This window comes from Vidua chalybeata, chromosome 9, assembly GCF_026979565.1.
Source record: "Vidua chalybeata isolate OUT-0048 chromosome 9, bVidCha1 merged haplotype, whole genome shotgun sequence".
Lineage (NCBI taxonomy): Eukaryota > Metazoa > Chordata > Aves > Passeriformes > Viduidae > Vidua > Vidua chalybeata.
Window position 1 is genome coordinate 1,799,829 of NC_071538.1, and position 21,871 is coordinate 1,821,699.

General features: G+C 47.0%; 1 protein-coding gene across 1 annotated transcript; it reads right to left on the reverse strand.

Moving 5' to 3' along the window:
• Positions 1-10,761: 10,761 nt before the first annotated feature.
• Positions 10,762-19,897, reverse strand: GORAB (golgin, RAB6 interacting). Its single transcript, XM_053950548.1, has 5 exons — positions 19,814-19,897; positions 18,286-18,625; positions 16,855-16,956; positions 14,995-15,135; positions 10,762-12,463 (listed from the first exon to the last, which is right to left on the reverse strand). Exons 1-5 carry the CDS (start codon positions 19,875-19,877, stop codon positions 12,007-12,009), a joined length of 1,104 nt encoding a protein of 367 aa, XP_053806523.1. The 5' UTR covers positions 19,878-19,897; the 3' UTR covers positions 10,762-12,006.
• Between the last annotated feature and the right edge of the window lie 1,974 nt (positions 19,898-21,871).

Consider the following 21,871-nt stretch of genomic DNA (forward strand, 5'->3'; position numbering starts at 1 on the left):
ATTCCTATTGTGCTGAAGTTCCTTCCACATCCCATCCTCTCATCACGGCTCCCTCTATGGCTGACAGTGAGAAATTCCAGCCCAGGATCCTCAGGACCAGCCACATTCGAGGGAACCAAGCTGTCCAGTTTGGACTCGGAGATACTTTAATCGAGGGGAGGTGAAGTCTGCAACAGATCTGTTCTTGGGCAGAAACATCAGCGGAAATTTCTGCTTTCATTGCTGCATGTGGCTGTGCAAAGGAAAATCTTTGTCCAGGATGGATCAGCTATTGCATCTGTCCTGGAAATCAATTTGGAGACCTGCAGCAGCGTCTGAGTGCTTCGCTGCTGGCTGATATTTTGGATTTACCTTTCTGCCAAACACTTTTTGGCTCCAAGACGGTGCACAGTCACCAGTCCAAGGAAGGGGTTTTCAGGAAGTTCTCTAAAGAAGAAAGAGCGTGCCAAAGGAAAGGCCCCTTAGATTTTACTCTGTACATTTTGGAGCAATGCAATTAACTTCTAGCATCCTAACTCAGGTTTGCACATTTTGCCCAATGAGCAGTTCTTCTAACTGAATGGAGTTAACATACACTTTCAAAAAAAGAGAAAATTTACATATATTCTTTGAGCTCAAGGAAAGAAGCTCCTACTTCAAGCTTGATCTGGAGGCTCTGCTGAAGTCTTCCTTTGTTCTCAATCCCTAGAGAGCTGTTCTGCCCTCAGAGCAACCCATCTTTGCAGCAAAAAGGCAAAGGGATTCTAAGGAAACATCAGGGCTCCTCAGATGGGTGAAAACTGGGAGATCTCTCAGCAAAGTTATTCTCTGGTTCGATCAAAAAAACCTGTCATCGTATGCTAGGCTGGTGAAGGGGTGATAAAATCTTTCAGCTTTGGGACATGAGCAGTTCTCTCAAATTTCAATCAGATGGAAATGGAGTCAGTTTGTTTGGAGAAGTAGCTCAGCTCTCAGCAAGGATAATGACTCATAATTTTCCTGTAGCTGAAAATGGAGCGTGTTTCAGAGCAGTAAACAACCACCATACTCTTCTTATGAACTTATCTTGCATCATAGCCCTGTCCCCTCGTGAGGACAAAGCACCAGGAACCCAGTGCTGCTTTCTGTGGGAGCAGGCAGGGAATCAGAGCCTTGCTTGCTCTGAGGATCTCTCCACCAGCTGACACAAGCACGAGGATGAGTCACAGATGGCTCGGGTGCTGTTGGAATCTCAGCAGATCTGAGCGAGTTTGGGATGCTTCCCACCACGAATACTTCACTCCCTGCCTCACTGCAGAGCCTGCTGTGCACGTGCTTTAAAGGGTGACACAGAGAAAGGCCTGTGCCTTGGGAAGAGAAAAGCCATTCTCCTCAAACACACTTCATGGGGCAAGAAGACCCAGGTTCAAGAGTGGCAGTGGAGTTTCCAGTGAGACCTTGGGTTCCACTCAGCTTCCACTGCTGAGAGACAGCTTGTCCATCACTGCAGGAGGCAGGAACTATCAGACAGTTACCAGTCAGGACAGGGTGGACTTGGTTGTGCCTATGAGTTAGAGGACTTTGTGATGAGATCCTTTCCAGTTCTGTCATTCCAGAACAGGAGATCACCCCTGCTACACCTTAATCTTGCTTGGAAAGGACACCCTGAAAAGACACAGGCTACAGGTCAAGTCCATGCACAGCAGCTGCTGAAGTAGCAGAGTAAGAAATAATAGCAATGCAACCTTTCAGCAGGGGCAGAGTCATGTTTTTCAAGGAAACATCATAAGCATAACACATACCAGCACAGCTGGGCAGTACTGAGACAGAAAATTTTGTTTGAGGGTACCCAGGACATGATTAAAACTGTAGTGATCTCATGCAGCGAAACACTGATGGAGTGTATACAACTCTGCCTGGTCCCATTTATCCTCTGAATTGTAACTGTGGTCCAACAGGATTTATGCCAGATGGGGTGTAATATGTCTTCCTGCAGTCAGTGTAAAATGTAAAGCCAATAAAAACACTATATACCATGTTCTAGCTAATTCAACACAAAGAGCAGCATGCACACACCTGACGTGGAGCACATTTGTCCTGCCAGGTGATTTTGCAACAAACAGCCTGAGTGCTATTGAGGTGGAATCCTAGCCCCATCTATTGTCCTGACAAGCCCCCACCTCATGCTCCCTGCTTCAAGAACCCTCCTGTCAGTTCAAGCTCACGTGCAGCATTCAGGGACAGCAACGCTGCTCTGACAGGTTATTCACCATGAGCCAAATCTGTCAACGCAGCCTCTAGGGAACTTAGCAGAGATGCAAGAAGGAATATTGATGTTTGCTTTGTTAAGCTTTGGGCTTAACACCAGAGACTCTCCTCATGCCTCTTGGCCTTGAGATAAAGGAACGGTCTAGAGCTGCCACAGCTCCATCTCCTCAAGGCAGTGCAATTATCAGCTGGAAGCTTGATTAAGCTTGACTAAATTTCCGCAGAAGGAGAGTGGCAGTGGCATGCTAACCTTTCCTTACACAGAAACACATCCCAAATGCACAGTCACTAGCACAAAAAATGAGTGGCCACTCATTTTAGGGTTAGCTGGTCATTTCTACCACAGAAACGACTGTGTCAGCATCTGCAAGTATTTAAAATTCTCAGGCTTTCTTGGTTTTGTCTGCCTTCTGGGCTTTTTTTGAGGCTTTATGTCAGATGGTGCTGAGTTTTCAAGGTTTTCTCCACAGGTATGAGGCCATGGGTGATCCACAGAGTGCAGAGCCAGACCCTAATCCTAACCCTAAACCTAAAACTGGGGAGTTGTGATGGGAACAGATACAGTATGGGGAGAAAATCACAGAAGGAAGAGGGAAGACCTGGCTGTGAGAGGTTTAAAATGACCCTGAGAAAATCTATACATTGAAAGTTTGTAGTATTGAAGGGGTGAAGAGGAAGGAAAATATTAGACAAGAGGAGGAGGAGAACTTCCTTTCTGTCTGAAGAGATCACCTGAGCAGGGATTGGAGTGGAGACAATACCTGAGCAGACACATTGGAGGACAGTGCAGCAGGTTTCCATCTGAGCTCTACCTGATCACCAAAAGCAACCCCACTTTAGGAAAACAAGGAGGTACAAATTTAGCAGAGGAGCCTGGGGAAGTATTGTCAGTATTGTCAGTGTTGTCAGTATTGTCAGTGTTGTCAGTATTGTCTTTTAAGGACGTAGCCCTGACAGGAAGTTTGGCATCTTTTCTTCCTGACATAGGTGAGAAAAGCAGACAGAAGAAACCCAAAGAAATGTCAGCTGTTCTTCAGGTCCAAAGCAGAAGCAGGAAGCTACAAGGCCAAGCAGGACTGGGAAGCAAAAGCTCTGAGTTGCATTAGCTCTGTACCAGTTGGTGCTGTGAGGGAAGCCAAGTTTCTACCTTGCATGGATTCCCTGTGCTCTGGTGTGCAGCTGAGCCCTGGCCGTCCACAGGGTGGATGTTTTAGTGCCTGGCTCTTTTTAACTGGCACATGTTAAGAGCTTTGAATTAACAGGTGCATAAAAACTGTCAAAAAACACTTAGCTCTCAAGACAGTCTGTCGGTTGTATTAAAAATATGGTTTTATGTAACCACATTCTCTCAACACTTGCTGGGTATTACGGCATGGGAAAGTCACTCGCCCTTTCCAAATGAAAGCAGCGATGTTTAAACTCTCCTGCGAGAAAAAAAAAAATAGAAAGAAAGAAAATGAGATAGACTACAGTTCCTCTGATCTTGCCAAGGATTTGCTCCTGTTTTAAACACTAAAGGTCGATTTCTTCCAGCAGAACAGGACTGCCTTAAAGCTCCAGATTAGGGGCAAGCACCCCAGCAGGTCAAAAGGCCAGTGTCTTGCAGGCTTAGTGAGGTGGAAATGAGGGGTTTTTGACAACTGAATGGGAAGATGTCTCTCTTGCTGACTGAGGAGGTGGTATTTACTGTAAGCATGGCCTGGGTTTTTAAAAAAAACTCACGAGTTTAACAGGGGTTTAGAGCTAGAAAAAAAAAAGCCAAACTATTTGTGCCCATATTTCAGAAGAGGTTTAGAAATAGTTTTAGTTCTCAGTCTTCCTTCAGTCATGAATCCAGAACATCTGGGATCCCAGAAACAAAAGCGTCAGGTTTCCAGAGTGGAAAGAGCTCTAAGACGCAGGCCTAGAAGAATTTTTAAAACTCTCGAAAGCATTTCTGAAATCCATTCCCTTTCAAATATGTGGCAAATACATTAAAGTGGGCTTTAGATTAGTTTTACTGCCTCCTGATAAAAGCCATTTGCAACTTTGATGTGTTTGAGGCTAGCAGCCATCCCAAATGCCTTCCCCAGGCCTCGCCTCCACCAGGGAGTCTCCTTCTGGCTCTCCATGGAATGCCCAGCTGGGTTATCATTTGTCACCTCCCAGAGGTGACCAACTCAAAGCAGCCACCCCTAGGGTTACAGACACGGGGTGAAAGCAATGATTTCTGAGTGCAAGTGCTTAGGGTGTAATGGTGTTTAGGGTGTAATGATACCCCCAAAGCCTGGGAGAAGTGGGAAGAACAGCAGGGTCATGGGCTTCTAAAACTGGCTGTGAGTTTCATCCTACTGAGTTTTAGTTCTATGAATCAAAGCATTTCCAGTACCACTCTGTGCTCACCCATCTTCTGCTCAGCCTGGTGGCACTGGGGAGCCCTGGTTATTTGCCTGGCCTGGAGGACAGATGGGTCCATGCAGTTTCTTGGCAGCTGCTGGAAGTAGAAAGGGAAACTGTTTGAAAGACAGGAGAAAAGAAGACTAGTGGCTTGGAAGAGTGCAAGTAATGAAATGCACCAGTGTGGCAGAGGAGACTGACTAGTCCTTGAAAAGCAAATGGTGACTCCCTTCTCTGAAAAGCAGATAGAGCTTTGATAATGTTGAGGCCAGAAGGAACCACCATGAGGGCCCTAACTTGCCAGGCCAAGGAAAGTATTTTCCAACAGCTTCTCAAGTTCTGCCAGCAAAAGCATCATCCCTGAGAGACTCACAGGGGGACTGTCACTGACAGAACCAGATACTGTCCAGGAGTGGAGCCTGCCTGCTTGGCAGTGCTGTTTTCCTGCAGAACTGGTTAATGTCAGTGAGTCTGATGAATACTCCACAGTAGTTAAGGGATGCAGTGGGGTGTCATGGAGAAAAGTCCACTGCTAAATATTTTGATTTGAGGAATGAAGAAAAGAAAACAACTGGCATTTTAGCAGATGGGGGGAAAAGAGATCTGGAAGCAAGAAGAAAATCCTGCAGAGAATGAGGCATGACTTTTTAAAACAGCTGCAGGATGTTCTTCTTGGAGGCTCAGAGAAGCACGTTAGAAAAACCCTGGAATGGACCTGGTTCTTTATGAGCACATCCTCATGCCAAAGAGTATCATCTTCTCCATGAAGCAAACCACCAAAACGTGGGAGCAGCTGCAGCTCACACGACAGCCAAGCCAGAGACACAACCTCTAGGAGACCATCAGCACCACAGACAATGAAAAATGCACCATCAGCAACCAGAGTCATCACCTAAACAGCTACAGAACTATTTAGGACGTGATGTGGGTTTGGGGTGATGCTCAGAAACCTTCTCCAGACACAAACTGGGAAACTGAAGAAAATGAAGTCTGAATTGGATTAACCCCCTCCTTGGGACAGGGACAGCGTCTGTCTACACTGGAATGGGGAAAGTGACTTAAGCCTGCAAAGGCAGAGCTGTACCTAGCTCGTGTGCCCAAGGCAGCGAGTGTACTCAGCAGAGATTTTGGCAGAGGCTCACAGCATGGCTCTGCCAGGAGTTTGTTGCCCAAGCTAACAATCCAAGGGACAGCCACTTTGTGACTCTTAAATGCAGTCAACAAACACTTCTAGTGAGGTATCCTTGATGGGCTGAGGGCTCATGACCTCCTAGGGCAGTGGCAGTACAAAGGGCTTCCCTCCCACATAGGAAAAGGAAGGGAGCAAAGTAATGTGGCTTGCTGAGACACCATCTGCAGGATACACAGCTCCTACCTGTGAAGGAGTCACAACAGCAGGGACTTGCTGGTACCTGCTGCCTAGGAATGACTCCCAGAGCTCTCCACCCCTTCACTTCTCCTGGGGATACAGTGGTCCACGTGGAGGCAGTGGCCAAGAAGATCAGCTGCCCTTTAGCTACATGGTAGGCAGCTGAAGGGCTCCTACTTCTGTTGTTGCTGGGCTTAGGACTGCAGAGCAGCCACAGCCTCGCTCGGTACCCATCACCAGCCAGGCACCATTGCTAAGCTTGTAGCTCATGGAATGACTCTGTCCTTTGCTCTACTCCTCCTTTACTGGGTCCATGAAGGAGGAAGCTGTAGAGGTGAAATAACTCAGTGGGGTGTCCTTCAGGACAGTTAGGGACTAATGCAGGAGCAACACAAGGTCAGAAATTGTGCATTTAGAGCTGCTCCTGCTGCGTGTCCTTGTCTGCAGCTGTTCCATTACAAACCCTTCACAGTATTTGAGGGCTCCCAAGGCACAGCAAGTTCAGAGCAATGCTTTCCCAGGCTGAGATCTGGGGCTCTATTTGGCCCTGCATAATCAGGAAACACCAGCAAACCAGAACAAAGACCAATTACTGCAGAGAAAAATGTGAGACAGACATTTGAAGGGTGAGATTCAGCCCTGCTAACATGGACATGAGAGGATCACATCAGTCATGTTCATGATACATCACCTGCCCTTACCAACTGCTAGAGTAAAGAAACCTCATGTGGGAAAAGTTAAAAAGGCCCATCACTCAGGGATTTATTTGTGACTCATGTTTCACTTTTATTACCCACAAAGCATTTTTTGGTGTTTGGGTGTTTTCCTCTTACTCAGCTCCAGCCCTTGAAAGCTGACTGAGGGAGGGCCACGGCTTCAGCCCGTGCATGGTCTGGGTGAAGTGGCTCTGTTCCTTCATGCTGCCACATCCTCCCCAATTCTGAACAATGTAAAAGACTGAAGGGATATCCCCAACACTGCAGCATTCCCTTGGGATTATTTTTATCCACTTCAATGCATCACAAATCCTGCAATGGGTTCTTTCATCTCTTGGGGTTTCATTCTTTGCTGTGAGGAACCTCCAAGCTTTTCTCTTGCTGCCTGCAGAAATGGATCTCAAGGCTCCATCAGAGCACAGGGCTGAACTGGGTACAGGGCAACCTATCCCATCCCAAATTTCCATCAGTCTCCAGAAAACAGCACATGGTGGAGCCAAGGAAAAGGCTCCTGGAAAAGGAGTAATGTGTTCCATTACCCAGCTCTAGAACTGCAGCCCCAACATGTGCTTTCCAGTCCCAGATATCACATTCCTGCTGCTGCTGGACTTTCTGCACTCCTGTCACCACTCACCACTGCCTATTCAATGGGACACCATTCCCAGCCCCTGAAGGATAGTGTGGCTTGGAGTGCTGAGACTGTTGAATCCCTGCCACTCGTAAGAGGTGTTTTACTTATTTGCCCAAGAGCAATTTCTCCCCTCTTGCACTCATGTGCCACGTGTGAAAACCAGCTCAGACATCAAAGCCCACTGCTCAGCACTGGCAGCGTGGAAAAATAAAATCACTGGCTGATCAGCCAAACAAGCAGGTGGGAGTGGTAAGGACAGAGGCAGGAGAGACGAGGTACTAAACCTGCCCAATGCTCCCAAGTGCCTCGTTAGACTGATTTACGTTTAGCTAATTGAGAAAATGACCCTAACTACACAATCCAGGCCCTAATTCAGAAAGGCCCAGGCTTTTTAGTGTCTCTACCTGAGCCTTAAGAGGCATGATTTAAACCCTGTAACTAACAGGCTGCCAAAGGCAGGGATTTGAAGGATCTGATGTCCTATCATGCCGAGGGGGTGAGACTTGGCTCACTTCTCTTGTTACTTGGTCTTTCCCCACTGACGTCTGAGTTCTCTGCTGGAACATAAATCAGGGAAACCATGAAGGAAACCAGTCTCATGCCCATCAAAGGAGCCAACACTCACTTTAATGGGACCATGCAGACCAGCCTAAACAGGGCACTTAATAAGCATGTGGTTTCTATAATACCAGCCCACATCTCTACACCCTGTTTGCACTGCCACTGGCAAACCCTTTGTCCATTACACGCCACACCTGCTGATATCCATGGAATTAGAAAGGGATGGTGATATAACACTAAAGTGCTGAACACAGGATTTCTGGGATGGATCAGGCCTGTAGAAAAATTTTAGCATCTCTCAGCAACCGCATGAACCCTTATACACAGCCATGGCATGTGCAGGGGAGGAGCACAGATACCCAAGACACTGTTACTCAGAACCCCACTCAAGTACCAGGCTCGGTCCAGGACACGCAGATGCTCCAAGATCCCACATAAGGTGCATCTGGTGAAGTTCCAGGCCTCAGGTGTGGGTGTTTAATCCAAACTTGAACCTTGACAGAAGGGAGTTAGGAACAATAAGCCCTGAGGTCCTACTGTCCTAAACAGAAAATACAGACCTGACAGAATCCCAGCAAAGGAAGGAATTCAACAGTGCTCTGCCCCTTTCTTGGGCTCCAGAACTTCCCCAGAGGATAAGCTGCCATGAGCATCCCTCTAGGGCATGTTCCTAATGCAGCTGATGAGGTAACACAGTACCCCCAACCACTAGGCCAGTCTCTACATTTCTCTCTTACTAGCTTTTCCTCATTCAGTTCAGATGGGATCCAGGCCCAAAGGAAAGACTCCACTGCATCACAGAAGGTATTAGGAAGAAAAATGGCTGATGGAGAACCTGAGTCCCCCCCCCAGAAAGTTCCCCTACGCTCAAACCTCTTGAGAGCCCAGCTTCATCTGGCTGGACATAATCAGATTGGGGGTTGTCCAAGTGTTTTACACCATGCTCTACACATCCATGGGAAGCCCAGGCTGAGTCATGACCATCTGTGCTCATTTAAACATTTCTTGACAGAGGAGGGAGTGCTAATCCTGACATCCTGGCCAAAATGCAATACAGATAATTATACTGTGCTTTGTAATTTTCTCAGTGGTGTACATTGGTGTTTTCCAGTTCTTCCCATAATGGTAATATGGTGATCCAACACAGAAATGGCCACGTTGCCAGAGGAAAGTCCCCTGTGCCAAGCCCTGCAGTGTTACTGTCAGACATCACACGTCTCCATCTTCCCTGCCATGGGTGTTCAACCTCAGCCCACTTCACACTCACACTTTTACCTCTACTTGTGCAAGAGATACTCACTAAAATCTGCCCACTCATTCCTGAGCTATGCTGAGCTTTCCGTTTTTCTGAAGATACAAAAGTGGACAGCACACCTGCCTTTAGTGCACACCTGGGGCAGCAGGACAAACATTGTAACGTCAGCTATACAAAGGTAGAAATGGATTTGCTTGAAGAGCCTCAATTCCAACAGTTCTCCTTCCTTCAAGGAGAAACAAGAAAAAAACCCCAAGCCTTTTGTTGCACCAAAATAATCTCCTGGCATTTCTGACCAGCACACATGTTGTTACAATTAGGACTGGACTCCTTGGCTCCGGCACAGGGGGAATTTTAAACCGGCACACTGGCACCCATCAAAACATTTGTGAACTTCCAAAGTGGAACTGACACCATGGTAGTGGTTTATATCACACGTCAGAGAAAGGCTTCACAGCTGAGATCAAACAAATTAACTCTTCAGCTCCCTGTCCAGCAAGAGCAGTCTGATGCTGGGCTGCTATTGTTACTCCATGTGGCTGTTTCACAGTCCACTTCACTTTGCAGGCTCAGAAGTTTAAAGACAAAGAGAACTGGCCAGAACTTCAACAAGGGACTTGTAAGAGAATAGAAACTGCTGATTTTAACAGCATCTTCCCTCTCAGGCAGAAACAGCACCAGCACTATCAGAATGGCACACAAGAATGTTTCAGCCTTTAAACAGTTTTGTTGCATATTAACATATTCCCTTTCAGGAAACTCATAATCTTAAGCTGTTGTCAATCTTTGGACTTGGAATTTTTTTGGAACACCACTTTCAGAGTTCAAAGAATAATCCTACCTGTGACAAGCCTACCAGAGAACCATAAATTATATGCAAAATGGTGTCTGTGTGATTTCTGTAAATACCATTTGCAAATTCAACTCTTCTGTCAGAAGCTCTTCTGTGTGTCCCTGACAGGCTGAACACAACTGTAATGAGGAACAGACCTACTTTCTAGGCCTTTGAATCTCTTGAGGAACAACTGGGGACAGCTGCAGAGGATGGAAATGAGAATGGCACAATTAAATTATTGCTGCACTTACTGGTATCCCATTCTGAAAAACATCAGCAGGTCGCTACAAGGTGTCTTGCGACAGCAGACACAGCAAAGGAAGTCAGTCACAATTTTCTCACAATACTATCAAATCTTCTGCTTTTAGGTCAGGTTTTCCAGCAAAATAACAGGGAATGCAGTGTACCAGCAACAACAGGACAATGCTTCACAGGTATTTCTAATACTACTTTGGAGTTAGATTCTAACTCCAATTAGCCCAAATTATGAGTGGCTGCCCTAGGAGGCATATTTATCCCACTTTCTCCCCTGTAAGGAAGGCACTAGGAGAGATTTTTCACTGTTGCCCTGAGCCAGTTAGTTGAAAAGATTCCTGCCAAGATGTATCCTACCATGTCTTTACTTCATGCATTTCCATACTTTGGAACAGCCTTTTTTGAGGTTTTATTTTCACCCAACGGGAAGTTGCCAAAGGACGTATCTGATTCTACCATTTATCATCTCCTGTGGAAAAACAGGCTTGGATCCCTGTATTAGTCTCAGATATCACAACTGAAAGTAAACACGCTGCGTACAAGATGCACTGATTTATTAATAGAATAAAACTGAAATGTAGTGACATGTTTTTCCACTGTTCAAGCCACAGAGACAATCACTGTCCCATTTATAGACTCGGTGGCGTCATTCAGCAACTCATTCATAAACTCACACCCAACACGTCCAGTTCAGGTATTCCAGGAACCATTCCCACACTTCCCTGGTACCAAGAGGTTAACTGTCAGTGCAGAGTTTGCAGCTGCAATCAGTCTATGGGAGATTTTCCTATGTTCTCTTTTTAATTCCTGAGGCTTTCTCCACCTGGAATAGCTTTTTAAAGCCTTCCAACAGCAAGAGAGCAAATCAGCTGAACTTCTTTGGGGTACTAACCTGCTCTTCAGGCAAGAAAATGCATTAAATGTTCTACAAAAATAGGCTTATTTCCAATATACTGTGGGGATTATTCATTACAAAATGAATTATTGGCTAATTATGGCTAATTATTGGCACTTTGAGGCAACTACAACAGGGAAAAGTCTCTGTAATGGAACAGCTTTAAGTGTTACACACTCTGTGTTTCTACTTCTACATTCTGCTATGTCTTAAACTGTAACCATCATTTTTGTTAAGCTCTAGCAGCTGTGATTTCATAGCTAATAGTGTTATCAATGTACAGCTTCATGATTCAGCATTGTCTGAAAAGAAGTGATAAATACGAGGTATTACAACTGACTTTGCAGTTTGCCTCAATATGCAAATTTCCCTTAAATCAGGAAAGAGTAACCCCTATGAAGGCAATTAATGTAAGCACTTGGGTTTAACAGCAGGAGAAACTGCTGGAAACTAATCCCTTATGGATACAAAGGAAGAAAAACATCCTATTGCAGTTGTCAGAATGTGTTCCGAAGCAGACGCAGGTTTTTCTCCTGTAGGTATCTTTCTCTTGCACACTGCTCAGAACAGGCGTCTGTGGGTATCAAAAAGCTCAAAATCTTTGGACAAACCCTACTGTTCACTTCCAAGTGACCTGTTTCAGGAAGGTACAAAAACCCATGAAGAGCTGGGCAGTAGAACATGAACGTACACCAGAATGATGATAGATGATGAATGCTAAATGTGTCTTGTGGAAAGAAAAGAGCCTTTAAAGTTTGAAAACAGTAAAAAGGAAAAGAGAAATGAAGTGCATATTACTGGCACTGCTGAAGCCCAGATACAACACACAGCCACAAGCCTGGAGAGTGTACCTCATCTATAACCACTGGCTTATCTGCATCCAGCAGTCATGTGGCAGAACAAGCTGGGGAGCTTCCTGAAGTTACATTTACTGCCTGAGTTTGGCTGTCCATGTTGGAGAGGGATTTGGTCCTGGAGTTTTGAGACTGTTCAGAAACTGCAGGAGAAGCAGCATGGTCAGCCTGCTGGCTCTCCTGCCCCACACCACCAGCAGGGTTCTCCTGGGCTGTCCCAGCATGGCTGTGTGCCTGGCTGGATTGTCTCCCTGCTTCTGCCTCCTGTTGCTGCAGCATCTGTTCCACCTCGATCTCGAGCTCCAGATTTTCCTCATCTGCCTCCACGTCCAGCTGCTGCATTAACTCCTCCAGCTTCCTGGCCTTGCGGAGCTCGTTCTGCTGGATGATGGTGCACAGGTGCTCCGTGAGGTGCTCCTTGATCTCTGTCTTGTGCTGCAGGTCCAGCTTGGCTGCCACGTACTCGGACTCGGCCTTGTCGTAGCGCTTCCTGCAAAACCATCAGCATTTCTGGAGGGTTAATTCTCACAGCACCTCACACTAACACAGGAACAGGTACTTTAAGAAGCCCTGGAATGCAACGTGCTCTGCAATGCATTGTGCTAGCTGTTCGTGACATGCTGCCACATTAGCAAGAGGGAAGAAAATAAGAGTGAATTGATCGAAACTTCTCTGGACACTGAGGGCTCTGCTGTGGTGTATTCCAAGAGTTAACTTGCTCAGATTGCATCTCAAACACCCATTTTTACTGCCTGTTTGAAGAGATGCATCACTGGCAGCAGAAAGAACCCATCAGAAATGGCAGTGTTTTCACACTTCTAATGAACACCCACTCAGTGAACTGAAACACCACAAAGCAGTTGGGTGTTTTTCTAACCCAACCACCCCCCCTTCCAGATACAGATGCTTGATGGAGCACGTTGACATTTGGATCATGTGCTTTTCTGGCCACCCATATCCACGTTCAGAAAATCAGGGGCAGCACAGACTGACACAGCACGTGACATCAACACAGATGTAGAATTTTATTGCAAGCATCCGTCCCGACACTCACCTCCTGCCAATTTGCACTTCCTGTCATGACAAATACAGCAAAAAGGGGATATTTGAAGTATTTATTGAGTTAACAGACAGAAAATATCTAGCATTTTAATGGCTGGTGACCACATTAATGATGCATCTTTCACTACATCAGTGAACCCGTGTATTATTTCTAATTAAAAGATAGATGCAATCTTGCCCATCAGGAAAGTGAACACACAAGGGCTTTTGCAGCCTGACTACAGAGCACTCATAAAACTAGTATTAGTAAGGTGGTTGAATAAAGAATCCAGCTCTTCTATAAAACCAGATTCCAGTAGCTGCTTAAACAAAGCAACAGAAAGATAGAAGAGGTCCTTTGCTTAGTGAAACAGAAGGAAATAAGACATAGAAAAGCCTTCCCAAATATCTTCTTTTATATAATAACCACATGACTTTTACCCAGCTGTAAAGGCTATGTCTGCAGTGGGCAGAAGATGTCCACTTATGTTTCCCCCTCAAGAAAGTCAAGATTTCTCTGGGTCAGATATCTGAAGTGGCAAAACCAGTGCTACGCTGGAAACATCTGCACAGCGAAACCTTTGGGCTGAATTACCTTCTATTAGTCACACTGTATTTACAAAAATTCTATTCCACAGCAATTGTCAAATGTTGCTAACTAGGTATGTGCTCAGGGCTATTTAATATTGCACTTTTTAACACAGTGAAATGCTTTGTGTTTTAGCCCTAGAACAAAAGGCAAATAATAAGAAATCGCTTGAAAAGGCTCCACTTAGAAGTAAATTTGCTTTGGCTCATAAGAACTACGACACTGGAAGTATCTACCTCACATTGCCAAATCCCTCCCTCAAGAAAATAACTACTAAACTAATGAAAGTCATTAAGATTTTGGTGAAGTTTACCTACTTGTCCTACTAGCATCACCTTTTGCCATGGTCATTAAAAACTGCTTTCCTAATGTCAAGAGCTGCTTGTGCTCTTTAGCCAGTAAGCATTTCAAATAGATACATTATTAAAAAACTTGGGTAAGAAGATTTCAGGAGCATTTAATGTTTTTAGAAACCAGATGAAACCTAAAATCCACTGAAATGTTTTTTCCTCTTGAGGACACCAAATTCTGAGTTCACATGCTATCAGCTACACTAACTACAGTTAATCTTAGACATTTCAAATGATAATTACACCAAAGAGATCTTAATTTTTTTAGCTACCACTGCTATTTTTTTCAAGACTAATTACCAGCTTTATTGGCCTGTGGTCATGGTATGGCAGAAGTCAGAAGGAGAAATGAGCATTTAACATGTTGAATGGTGAACCAAAAACCGCGAGTGAACATTTCTGCTTTATGAACCGGCTGCACAAACATGCTGCTGTTTATCTACTGATGTTGTGGTTTACCCACAGCTAATGGGGTGTTCCCATTAATTTCTTGCCTTTAAGGAACTCATCACACCCAGAAGTGATTAAAGGCACGTTGTGAAGGGTTAAAAGCTTCTCTCTTCCTTCAATTTTTGGTCCTAGTTGCAAAAATGCTTCGGCAGGATTATGCGTTTTAAGCTTAATTGGTCCCATTGATTCCAGGAGGACCAGGGCTGCCATGAACAAGCAAATTTCCCTGAACAGGATTTTCATTTCAGGACTTTTCAAGAAAAACCTCTTTCCCCTTGAGAAGAAATAAACAACCTTGAAACAATAAAGCAGGGCTTACGGACAGCTGCACACTTAAAGCAGGACCTGTGTCTTATGACAGCAGTCTCCAGTCAGAAAACCTGCTTCAGCTCCCAGATTCCAAGGGAAAAATTAGGAAATAAAAAGCATACTTTTACTTCCAGATCTGAAAGCCCCCCAGACTGTGACCGCTTCAGCTACACGTTATTACAGTGACAGGACTTCATTAGTGTTTCAGTGAGAGGAAACAGCATTTTCCCCTCCCCTCAGGCAGGGCTGCTCCCTGTTTCCCCCTCCCTGGGTGCCACTTACCGGGCATAGGAGTAGTCCAGGCTGGCCTGGTCGATGCGGTTCCTCAGGATCCCGATGTCAGCAGACACCATGTCATCCAGAGCCTGCAGCTCCTTCTGAATCCTCTTCAGTTTCACTGTTTCAGCTTGAGTTCTTTTGGATCTGCAAAAGGAAGATGATTTTTTTTGTTGTTGTTTTAATTTCCTTTTCAAGCCTCTCTTCTTGACATACTGGGCCCCATTTCCCTTGCAGAGCAACTGACCTCTTTAGGACCTGTTCAGAAAGTTTCTCCTTTATGGTGTAGGGCTTTTGATCTTTTTTAGCATCCACAGGGATCTAAAATGTCTGCTATTAAAGGACCACGGCAAAATTATGTAATGACTATAATCAAAGTGCCTAAAATGGATTGTGTTTCTTCACTGTGGAAACACACAAGAAGCTGCTGTATCTAAGTAGTTCTCAGTGTAAGGAAACAGGAAATGGCTTGGGGGGAAGTGAGAGGGGGAAGGGTTTTTAGTTCTGCAAATATCCCCTTTCAAAGGAGCCCAGTTAGTAGGGGCCAAAAAGTCACCTAACCTAAGCTTGATTTCCATTTTGTAAAATTATTCCCAAAAGGCCCAGCCAAATCCCAATGAAGTGAATGGAAAGTTTTACATTAAACACAAAGGATTTCAATCAAGCCTTATGCAACCTTTTTCAACTAGGCCATTCATTCCTAAGTCCTGAAAACGAAATGTCACTAAGGGCAACAAGCTTTGATGGATTTCACTCCCAAGCAAGCCAAGTGACTTTCCACAAGCTTTTACACCACGTCACTTTGCCATCATTCACCACCACCAGCAAAATGATGCCTCTCAGCCATTGCTGTACACCCTAGGCAAGTCCCTGAAAGCAAGACTAGGTGTGCAGGCAGTGCCAGCATCTCTCAATTGACCAGGTGATGCAGGTGGAGGGAAACAGACATCCTGTGGTATTGCTGGGAGCCTGAGGAAGGCCTTTGAGTGACAGAAGTAACTCCCTAGCTGTCACCTTTTGTGTCTTGTCTCTCCTCAGGCTTCATTTCCAGAAGGAAGAACCAAACCTGGTGGCCACACCCATGTTTGATGTCCTACAGTGACTCAGAATAAAGGTGCTTGTGCTTTATCTCTGCCTGGCAAAGGAAAATGAAATTTTCAGGACTTTAGCACAGTACAGGCTGTGTTCACCTGTGCTACCCAAGGGCTCTGATGGGCAGAACGTAACACATGCCTGGGAGAGCACTGCAAGCCTGAAAACTGATCACTGTGCCTGATCCAGTGTTATCAGATGTTCTAACCTCCTTCCCTATAAGCTTTGCCTTCCCTGGAGTCTTAAACTACCTGGGTGCCAATAAAGCTCTTGCCCTGAAGAGTAAGAGCTAACAACTGTGAGAATATGTGCAATTTTATAATTTCTAGTCACTCAGTGGTAAAACAGTACCTCCTTAAAGCTGGTCATCCTCACTTTTCAACATTTTCACACACTAATGAGCCAAAAGTCCAAACAGAAATAGCTTCTTCTCACAGGTTATGAATCAAATAAACTTCCCTTACATCCAGCAAAAACCAAATCAGGACCAGAACCCTGAGAAGCATCTGAGCACCCCAACTTCCAAACATGACCTCACTAATAAATTTAAGGACTTCAGCTAATCCTCCAGTTGTGTGATCATCTGTGCACAGAGCTGCAGCTTGGGACGTGTGAAAAGCTTAGTCACAACTTCTTAGCCAGCACTTGTCATCCAAGGGAAACGTCCATCACAGCTGCTCACAGAGCACAGAGAAGAGGAAAAAGTGAAATTCAATTCAAGATATGAAAGTGGTTGCAGATGAAGAGTCAGCCCTTGCCCAGGCTCAGCCCCACCTCTCAGCAATGGCTCTGGCCAGGAGTGCCTTCTTGCGTTTATTCTTCTCTTCTATCAGCCGCTGCTCCTGCTGGAGGATTTCCCATCGGGATTTTTCCTGCCTGCTCATTGACAAGAACATCAAAATGAATAGAAAGTTCATTTCTCTCCCTGCTGCCCATGTTGTAACACAAATATTCACCGTCATATATTCTAGAGCAAACTCTTAAAAAAGTCAAAGGAACAATAAACAGGTTTTGGTTCTGAGGAAAGAAGAATCATCTGCAAGAAGCCATTCAGACCAATAAAACATTTCCAGATGAAATCTGCTGATCAGAACTAAGACCTGCATAACCAAATAAGCTGCATGGAGCACTTTTTCAGAATTTTTCATGTAAAGGATGTGCTTCCCTATCAGGTAGAAGCAGTTTCAAGTTTCTTACTGGCTGCTGTCACCATCTGTTCAGTCTGCCAGCACAGCCTCTTTTTTGGAAATGCTTTTTTCCACAAAACAGATTCTTTCACAGGTCTGCTTTACAGTACAGCTCCCAAATAATTAAATGGATACAAATGAAAAGTTGGAATGAGTTATAATGAAAACAAGCAGCAAGTAAGAACAAGAATTTGTTTTTGCCACCAGTGAAAGACTGATACAGATTCCATTTCCTAGGCCACATCTCCTAAGAGATACAACCATCCCAAAGGATGAAGGCCAGGTCTCAGTGAGGGGGCACAACCTGTATCAGGATTTAGGAGAAACAAAGAACTGTTTGCTGCTTTCCACCCCAGTATGTTCTTCATGCCCTCACTCAAGGAGCCTGAACTTAAAAATACCCGAATAACTCAGCTGCACGTCTCTTCAGATTTGTCCTCATCACCCTATTCCTAAGACCTCACATACAGAAGTATTTCTAGCAAGATTTAAATTCAAGTCTGAGAAGAATCCAGCAGATTCAGGAGGTGACTGTTGCAGCTAAATGTCATTTGCTTTCACCAGTGTGAAAAAATTCTCAGCAAAGCTCCAGCTGTTTTCTCCCCAGACAAGCAGTGTCTGTGTTTTTCCCACCACAAAAATGAGATGAACAGCCAGTCCTACTGGTGAGCTGCACCCACAGGAGGAATCTGAGCTCTCAGAGTGCTGCTACCCTGGTGCAGTGAGTGCAGGCAGGTGATCCCAGCCCCGAGCTGGGCAGGGAAATCACAGGCAGCACAACCAGCAGCCACAGCCTCTCAAGGCCCCTCTCTGCAAAACAGAACCCCCTGGATCCTTCTGAGTTTAGAATTTGAGAGAAGCCACCGGTGCTTCTCCACACAGCTGCTGCCTTGTAGAAAAAGGAATTATTTGGTCTCGCAGAGCTTCCTATCAGACACACAAAAGCTGACTTCACAACCAAAGAATGAATCAATACAGAATAACAAACCCCACCCCTTGATTTTACTGACTTACTAACAATTCCACTTTCTTTCTCTCCACTTGGCTGCTGGGCTTTGCAGGGCGGGGCTGGGCACTGTCCCTGCCATTACAAGACTCTGCCGGCGTCACTCCCTCCTGCTGCTCTTGGCTGTCCCTTTGCCTCTGATCCCCAGGTGCTGGCCTGGGCTGCTGGGGGTGACAAGGTTTGGCTTGTGGAGCAGAAAGCAGCTGCTCTGGAGTGACAGAGGCTGCTCCTCCCTGCAGCCCCAGCCTCTGGCTTTGCTGCTGGAGGGCTTTTTCCCTTTGCAATTGCTTCCTAGTCTTGGGCACAGCCTGGGGGCGAGGCTGCTGCTGCGGTGGCGAGGGCTCGTACAAATCTGTTGGTGGAGAAACAGGATTAAAAACAAATCTCAGTATCAAAGGCAGACTCTGCCAGAGCTGTTCTGGGCAAGCAAAAACCAAAATAAGGAAAGCACAAGGCAGGGTGTCACAGGAAGGCAATGTGGGGGAAACCTCAGGAAGCTGGGAATGTTTTGTTAGCCTAAGATTCAGGAATTTGCAATGATACCGGTATCCCTAAGTGAGGAGAGGGAGGAATAAGAGGCCTGGACTGCAGGCCTAGAAGATAAACCATAGGTGGGAGTGAGGTGACTCTTGGGATAACCATGACGAGGCAGATCCAGGGCCAAGGAAGGGTCCCTGTCTGCCTGGTGGGGAAACTGAGGCTATAAAGTGAAGAACGGAGAAGAACGAGGTGACACGCGGGCAGAGAGGAGCCTGGCAGTGTGAGGGGGGCATTGGGCAGAGATCTGGGTGCAGGACAAGGGGCTGCAGAGTCTGGGATTTTTGGGATTTTTGTCGGAGAAGCTGCAGGTAGAGAGAGGGGCTGCATGAGGAGAGCAGGGAGAGATGGGGCTGGATGGGAGGGACCAGCCCGGGGCAAGCGAGGGGCTGCGGGGACAGCGCAGGCGTTTGCTGCGGGGATGGAGCGGCTGAGCCGAGGGGATGGACAGAGCTCCGCAGGGGCTGGGGGAAGGGATAAAGTGTGCATGGAGGGGCTGAGGGAAGGGATAAAGTGTGCATGGAGGGGCTGAGGGAAGGGATAGAGGTGTGGATGGAGGGGCTGAGGGAAGGGTTAGAGGTGTGGATGGAGGGGTTGAGGGAAGGGATAAAGTGTGGATGGACAAGCTGAGGGAAGGGATAAAGTGTGCATGGAGGGGCTGAGGGAAGGGTTAGAGGTTTGGATGGACAGGCTGAGAGAAGGGATAGAGGTGTGGATGGACAGGCTGAGGGGAGGGATTGGGATGCAAATGGAGCGGCTGAGAGGAGGGACAGAGATGCGGCTGGAGGGGCTGAAGGGAAGGATAGAAATGCGGCTGGAGGAGCCGAGGGGAAGCACAGAGGTGTGGTGAAGGGGCTGCGGAGATGGGGCGCTGAGGGGCGATGGGAGGCAGGTGCAGCTGCGGGGGCTAACGGGGTGCCGAGGCCCAGGCTCTTCCTCCGCGCCGCTCCGGGCCCCACTGTCCCCCACTCCCCGTGCGCTCCCGGCGCGGTCCGGTCCGTACCTGGGCGCTGCCCCCGCAGCCGCCGCAGCTCCTCCTGCGAGAAGCCGGCCCAGGCCTCGGCCATGGCGCTCCCTCCTCCTCCTCCTCCCGCCGCGCAGGCCCCGCGGCTGCCCCGGCTCCGCCGCGCCGCCGCCGCAGGCGAACGCCGCGGACAGCGCGGCCGGGGGCCTCGCGCCGCCGCGGCGGCGGGGCGGGCGGGGCAAGATGGCGGCCTGAGGGGGGAAGAGAGCCAGAGGGGATGGAGCTCGCCCGTGCTCCGGGAAAAGCTGCTCCAGCGGGCCCGTCCCCGCGGCTCCTGGGAACCTAGTGCCGTAAAGGATCACAGAGTCAATTAGTTTGGAAAAGATTTCTGAGCTTATCGAGTCCAGTCTGTGAGCGAACAGGGCTCAGTGGGTCCCGGCTAATGAGGCTGAAATGGAGAGGAGAAGTCGCTCCCGAAAAAGGCAAACAAACTTCAAGGAACATCACACGTACCCCCACGCAATTTATGATTCGTTGTCAAGTAGCTGTGAGCAGGTGAGATCGTGCTCCAGCGTGTCTACTAAGTTACAGTGACAACATCGTGAGGAAATCAGGGAATCCCTGGATGCCTTGGGCTGGAAGGGGCTTTAAAGTTCAACCAGTCGCAAACCCTGTGATGGGCAGGGACATCTTCCACTAGACCAGGCTGCTCCAAGCCCTGTCCAACCTGAACATTTCCAGAGATGGGGCAGCCACAGCCTCTCTGGGCAGCCTGTGCCAGCACTTCACCACCCTCACAGGAAAGAACTTCTAAGATCTAAACTCAATCTCACTTTTAGTTTAAAACCATTTTCTCTTGTCCCATCACAATCTGCCCATTTAAAAAGTCACTCTCCCTCTTTTTCTATAATCACTGGGAGGCCATGAGGCAAAAATATTATATTGCCCATACTGGTGTATTTTAAGATCTGCTTTGACCATTGTGCACTAAGAGTGCATGCACCCGCTTTCACCCTTAGGTATAAACTGAAAAGACCCCACAACTTAAAGCATTGTCCCCCAGTATCCATGAAAAGAAGCATTTTCCTGCCTATCCTAAACTCCTGTGGTGCTGCAAGCCTGCCAGAGGCCCCATGGACGAGTTCACCCCACCAACGGGAGCACGAAGGCACGAGCCCCCGGCTTGGCTGCGGCAGCCCAGGGGCCTGGAGGCTTAAATAACACCTGATGGGCACTAAACGGGGATGTTTGCAGCGCCACATCCCTGCCCGGCTCCAGTCTGTGAGGGATTAGTCAAGCTCCGGAGCGCTGCTGCCTCCCCGAGCAAATCCATGGCTCCACGGGCGTGCGGGACTCCGCGATCTGCTTCCATTGGCTCCTGTGACTAACGCGTCCCATAAACACCGCTGCGAGGGGAGCACTCCCTGAGCTGGCAGGCGTTGAGGGTTTCTGATGGGATTTCAGTGATGGGATTTCACCTGCAGCTTAGCCTGGGTGCCAAGCAGAGATGCTGATCGAGCAGAGGAGAAGGAGAGTGTGCTTATCTCATGCAGGAAGCCCTTCCTGGGTAAGCCCAGGGCAGAGGGATGCCCAGCAGCCCTTCACACAGTATTATGCCTGCTCTGGGAAACCTGACTGAGCACAGGAGACATCTGAATGAGAACCATAATCCAACCTTGACTGAAACGCTCTCAAACTCCAGGGAGTCCAGATGGCAGAGCCAGGTGTCAGCTTGAATTTTACAATGGAACAGTGTTGGCCGGCCCTACAAGGGTTGGCTTACAACAAGGTGTAGGCACCTAATTCTCGTTGAGATGACTATACAAGAATCATAGATCTAAATCTGGTGTCTAAATCACAGTAATGGGCTGTAGCAAACCCAGAGATATTGACTGAATGTGGTTCACCCAGTACAAACACCAGATCTCATCTTGAACCTCAGTTGTTCTTTCTTCTTGCAAGTTGTAGCACTACAAGCAAAAGCGAAGCACCATATCCACTTTATTGCTGCAGATATTCCAGGCACAAAGCTCCCACGTGTTTTATAGAAAAAGTAAAAAGAGTTTGGAGTTGTTAACTCTGACGCTATGGGCAAGG

Excerpts from the sequence above, each read along its gene's own strand:
- GORAB (XM_053950548.1), bottom strand. The coding sequence starts at position 19,877 with ATGGCCGAGGCCTGGGCCGGCTTCTCGCAGGAGGAGCTGCGGCGGCTG. Across the intron at positions 18,626-19,813 it reads GCTGCGGGGGCAGCGCCCAG|ATTTGTACGAGCCCTCGCCA; the intron begins GTACGGACCGGA and ends CTCCACCAACAG. Across the intron at positions 12,464-14,994 it reads CTGGACTACTCCTATGCCCG|GAAGCGCTACGACAAGGCCG; the intron begins GTAAGTGGCACC and ends ATGGTTTTGCAG.